Here is a 6,000-nt window from a genome sequence, read left to right as displayed (position 1 = left end):
CCTACCCAATACTTGCCTCAACTTTTGAAACTTTCTACTTTGAAAGGAACTTACCCGGCCTTACCTCACTTGGAGTGAAGTTCGTCCTCAGCCTCTTCTTGTCGAAGCCTCTCGAGTCAAAACCTCAAATCTCCACTCCTTCACTGGCCCAATCACTCACTGGCCGCTTTCCATGAGGTATAGTCCAGGTAGCTGGACTATAATCCAGGTAGTCCATGAGATGAGGCATAGTCCAGGTAGCTGTGAGAGTCCGTGGGTTTATAACGATAAGCTACTACAGATGTAGAGTCAGTGAGTTTGAGAAAGGGGAGGGAAGTGTCAGAAACAGACCAAGTAAATTTGAGGGCAGGGTGGAAATTGGAGGCCAAGTTGATTAAGTTGACTTGGTTGCAGCACCAATGCAGTCATCGATGCAGCATAGGAAAAGTGTGGGAGAGTCACCAGTGTAGGCTTGGAACATAGACTGTTCTACAAACAGGCAGGCATAGCTGGGACCCATGCGAGTGCCCATGGCTACACCTTTTGTTTGAAGGAAGTGGGAGAAGCCGAAGGAGAAATTATTTAGAGTGAAGAAAAGTTCTGCTAGGCAGAAGAGAGTGGTGGTGGAGGGGAACTGCTTGGGTCTGGCGTCCAGAAAAAAGAGCTTTGAGGCCTTCCTGGTGGGGGATGGTGGTGTGCAGGGCTGGACGTCCAGAGTAAAAACAAGATGAGGCCAGGGAAGCCCCTCCACTTCCTCCACCTTTCCCCCGCCCTCAGATTTACCTGGTCCATTTTGTGTGTGTTGTTTCTTTTCCACGTTGGTTGTCTTTGTCTCTTTATTGTAAGTTCTATTGTGTTTTTTTCCCTGTAAATGTCTGCAAGAAAATAGCTCTCAAGGCAATATATAGTGACGTTTACGCACTTTGATAATAAATTTACTTTGAACTTCAAATTGTCTTCTCGTCAGGCCATTGCAGCTTGGTACTGGCAATAAAACACCTGCACAACCGGCCACAGTCAGGTCTGAGTCCACAACTCCCTGTTGCAGTAGAGTGTTCTGCCCTCAGCCATTTCCTGAAGCAGTGGCGGGGGGTGGGGGGTGGAGTTTGTTTTATAATCCTTCACCCATTCCTCTTTCTCCCCCTCCTCCTGGCCGGGAGACTCGCCTTTGTCCATTGCTTTGAAGATCCACTGGTACAACGGGCAATGTGCCAATTTATGCCGAAGAACGGAGATGCATGAACTCTGAAACCCTGTCACAATGGGAGGTTTCCTTCTCACCCCCACCATTTACTGCAGTTCTCTCCGGCGTACCCAATCGCCAACAGCCCAATGCCAGTTAAATAGTGGCAGGTTGGAAGGGGAGGTGTGGAGTGCTTCCTACTCCTTTGCCAGCCTCCTCATCCAAAGAATGCATTGCCTTGGCTGGCACCAGGTCAGCGTCGGCTGAGTTCCCACTCTGGCTGCCAGCACTCACGGCTCAGGTGTCACCCACAATCCCCAGCATCCTGACAGTGTTAAACATGTTCGGGAGCAATCCACAGTTAAAACCGGCAGGGAAGTTACACTCACAGGGCAGAAAATGGAAGAGCTCTACACAGTCCAACGTTTGCAGTTCAAAGTTTATGTTTACCTCATTTACTTCCAAGGCATCGAGCCTCTCTTTCCCTCTCCGTGCTGCCCTAGTGCATTCACGTCAGAGTACACACAGCTTGGCTGGTGCTACGTATTTAGCAGGACACTACAGGGTTGTATATTCCTGAGAAGATCTTTGACAGCTGCTGCTTTGCACTAATTCGTATAATAAAGGATTTTGCACTTTCTGTGTTCCATCAGCTCTGGAAGACCCGCATACCCATGGGGATCACTCACATAATGCACCAGCTTCTCAAACGTTCTCTCCACCTTTTGTAACACAAGGCCCAGATGTTTCTGTGCTTATGATGGGCATCAGCCTGAATTAAGAAGCTGTCACTTGTCATCAATAAGTGTCAATAGTGCTGCTTAATATGGAGATCACCCATTTTAATGGATGCCTCAATTAAAAGTCCTCCTTGTAAGGACATAAGTAATTAATAAAAGATTGAAGCATTATTAATCCCCTTTATTCTTGAAATCAGCTTTGTTAAATTCCAGTGGTTTGTTCCTCAAATCAGCCTTGATAACATCACTGGATGAGGGTACAGCCTCAAACGAAATGGAGAACAGTGAAGGAACACCTCCTAATGCAGCAATGCATTATAGGCTTTGTGAATTATAGGCAATATTCTGTGAGTTATTTGCACGTTTTTCTTTGCTGTTTGCGCGATTTGTTCTTTTTTCTCATGTGTTGTGTGTTTGGTGCTTTCTTTGAACAGGTTCCACAGTGTTTCTTTGTTTCGTAGCTGCCTGCCGGAGGACGAATCTCAGAGCTGTGTACTGCATACATACTTTGATAAATGTACTTTGAATCATCGAAAAGACCAGGCTTCCAAAATCTATCCTTAGAGAAAATCTAGTGACCCAGTGATCTCTCAATAATTCCACTGCACAGACACAATGTGAAAACTGAATGTGCAGAACAAAGAGAGACAAATTCACAAAATAAGCAACTTTATTTACATAATTGCAAAAACAGCAATGTGATAACAGTACAAAAGGTCTTAAAATAAAATAATAAATAATAAAATCATGAAATCAAAGTACTTGAAGTAGTGCAAAATATTTATATTAATACTGTACGAGCACTGTTGAGGGAGGGGGAGGAGAAACCTGGTGGGGTAGGACAGGGATGGAATCGTCACTCGAAGGATTGAACTTTAACCCTGGAAGAAGTCCCAGTGTTATAGAGAACTGCTGTCAACTGAGAAGAAATTCAGTCTTGAATCCTGTTCCTGAAGGTTCTGTGCTCTGTCCTTTGGTATGTTGTTCTTCCACAATCTGTATGCACAGGGCAGAAACATTAGGTTAATGACTTGCAGCTCTGTAAAGCAGTAAATTTCAAAACAGCTGACACATTCCAGTTCAGCTTCCCGATAAACGAACTGAAGAAGACATGCAAGGATTGAACAGATATGGTCAGCAATAGCCCCAGTAAGGCACCACTACCATCAAGAAACCCTTAAACTAAGCTTATGGCCAATACGAAGGGAAGCAGTTTCAATGTGATTGGAGGAAAGTATGGGGTGGGGGGGCGGGGTGTCAGAGCTAAGTATTTTTACACAGAGAGTGGCCGGTGCATGGAACGCACTCCTGGGGGTGGTGGTAAAGTCTGATACATTAGGAACATTTAAGAGACTCTTAGATAGGAACATGGATGAAAGAAAAATGGAGGGTTATGTAGGAAAGAAGGGTTAGATTAATCTTGGAGTATGTTAAAAGGTTGGCACAACACAGTGGGCTGAAGGAAGCATATTGTCTATTGTCCTGTGTTGTCCATTCCCTATGGTTTCCCATGGGATTGTCTTATGCAGTCCAGCGAGTTTCTTGCAATGATATTTCCCCTTTTGTGGGCCAAAGGACCTACAATGTTCTAGGACCTTGACTTTGAAGTTAAATCAAATTGGGTCAGGACGTACAGTAGCAGAGTGGTGAACCAATGGGACTGCTGTTCAGTTCTGAAATACTGTTCTGCAGATGTGAGTTTTAAGGGCAATTTAAAATTCAAATAATTAAATGGTCACAAATGGTGACCATGAAATGACCTGGAGTTTTGCTAAAACCCATTTGATCCAATATACCCTCCAAAAAAGGGAAAAGGCTGCCAGTCCCCACTCTGGCTGTGTGATTGTAGCTCCATAATAATGTGGCTGGTTTCTAACTGATCCCTGCAGAGTTCATCCTGCCGTACCAGAAAACAAAATAGACCACTCGGCCTCTCGCAACCCTTCCACTATTGAGGGAATCATAGCTCATTTTTAACTCCAATCTGTTTGTACCACATCTCAGATCTACTGCAGACAAGAGTGTGTAGCTGCTGTAATCTGGAGAAAACAAAAAAAAATCAAACTGTGGCAAGAACTCAGCAGATCAGGCAGCATCTGAGGAGGCAGGACCGGGTCTTGATGTGAAACATTCACTACCCCTTTGCCTTCACAGATGCTAGTTTCAACTCACTGGGATCTTCCAGCAGTTTGTATTTGTCACCGTTTAGTTCCGTTCTGTTGGTTTGCATTGTGGAAGAAGAGGACTGCCTCTGTGATGCTGAAACGTCCACTCATCAGATTCATTAGAGGGATGCAGCTTGCTCCCTCCGGCAGGAGGACTGGTCACAGGTTGGGAAAGGACCACAGCATGGAAACACACCCTTTGGCCCAGTCAACCACCCATTTACGCCAATCCTACACCAATCCCATTTTCTTTTCTCTCCCCACTTCCTGATTAACTTATCCTGTACTCTAACATTAATCCACAGACTAGGGTGGCCAATTAACCTACTAACCAGCAGGCATTGGGAACGTGGAAGGAAGTCAGTGCCTGGATGTAACCCATCAGGTCACAGACAGAACATGAAAACTCCACACTAGAAGCTCCCAGAGCTAGGATTGACCCTGGGTCTTTGGTGTCATGAGGCAGTGGCTCTACCAGCTGAATGGTCGCACTGTCATCACACTGTGAGTTGTACTGCTTTCCGATGCACTACCTGAACAGTTGGAGGAATGGTTCACAAAGGAAAACTGATTAAATTCAGACATGAAAAAGGCTTGGAATAGGACTGATTGGATAGCTCTCTTAAAAATATCTGGTTCAAATAACTCGGAATGGGACATTTAACAGCTCTCTCAAAAACCTAGTATAGACACAATAAACACGAGGAAATCTGCAGATGCTGGAAATTCAAACAACATCACACACAAAATGCTGGTGGAACACAGCAGGCCAGGCAGCATCGATAGGGAGAAACGCTGTCAACGTTTCGGGCCGAGGCCCTTCGTCAGGACACAATAGGCTGAATGGCCTCTTTAAGCAGTTTAATTTTTTTCTCTCTTGCTGCTGACTGTGACTAGTTTTGTGTAATGTTTATTTCACTGTGTGGAAACCGCACGCATTTTCCTGGCGACAGCTGATGCCTCTGGAAGATTGCCTGCAATCATGTAGATACACACTGGTGCCCCAAATTGACAGACTGAAGACGGTCTTGTTGCTAAAACAGGATTATGAGCAAACCAGAGTATCTCATGTCAGATGTTCATGAAACAGTCCACACTGGAAATCTCCAAACAAAAACTGCAGCCCCTCATTTCTAATTTTTGTCTGTAATGTCCATAAAACATAGTAGCAGAATGAGGTCACTTGGGCCCATAGAGCCAGCTCGACCATTTGATCAAAGGCTGATAGATTATCACTCTCAACTCCATTCTCCCGTCTTCTCCCTGTAACCTTTTACTACTTAAGAACCTATCAACTTCCGCTTTAAATATACTCCATGACTTGGCTACCACAGTTACCTGTGGCATTGAATTCACCACCTCCTGGCTAAAGACATTCCTCCTCATCCCTGTTCTAAAGGGACATCATAAGTTCATTAGCTGCTACTAGATTAGGCCACCCCAAAGATTAAGTGCATTGTGCGATGTAGTGGAGTCAGGTCACACTCAGGTGCAATGGATTCAGACTCTCACCATTGGACAGCAGAGTACAAGTTCAAGTCCCACTGCAGACACTTGGGCACAGGAGTACGAGATGCCACACGCGTACGAGATGCCAGAGGAGTGCGAGATGCCACACGCGTGCAGTACTGAGTGCACGCTGCACTGCAGAGGCTTTGGCTTGATAAGCAGAGTGGCCAACAAAATTAGCTGAGGCTGGAGTTGGCACGGGGAGGTAGTGGTCAGTGGGATGGTCAATTAGTGATGTAGGTGTTGAATACAACTCAGAGCCTGAACTGGGATCCCAGATTCGGTTAGGAGAGCTGATGTGGGTGCAGTGGAAGCCTTTACCCAGAATGATCTTCATCCCACACAATCAGGGAATGGACGTGCAAGAAGTGGTGTCTGCTCACAATCGGAATCAGACTTATTATCACAGACTTAAAGGGATGAA

The 6,000-nt window shown here is 45.3% G+C and overlaps 1 protein-coding gene across 2 annotated transcripts in view; it reads right to left on the bottom strand.

The window, feature by feature from the left end:
• Positions 1 to 2,554: 2,554 nt before the first annotated feature.
• Positions 2,555 to 6,000, bottom strand: part of nlrc5 (NLR family, CARD domain containing 5) — a 244,692-nt gene continuing 241,246 nt past the window's right edge. For both annotated transcript variants that reach the window (XM_059992681.1, XM_059992682.1), the window contains one exon: positions 2,555 to 2,898. In XM_059992681.1, the coding sequence (XP_059848664.1) occupies positions 2,802 to 2,898 (97 nt within the window). In that variant the 3' untranslated portion in view covers positions 2,555 to 2,801. The remainder of the gene's footprint in view (positions 2,899 to 6,000) is intronic.

The sequence above is a fragment of the Hypanus sabinus genome, chromosome 17 (assembly GCF_030144855.1).
Source record: "Hypanus sabinus isolate sHypSab1 chromosome 17, sHypSab1.hap1, whole genome shotgun sequence".
Classification (NCBI taxonomy): domain Eukaryota; kingdom Metazoa; phylum Chordata; class Chondrichthyes; order Myliobatiformes; family Dasyatidae; genus Hypanus; species Hypanus sabinus.
Note: the sequence above shows the minus strand (reverse complement) of the source record. Positions and strands in the feature narration are given on the sequence as shown.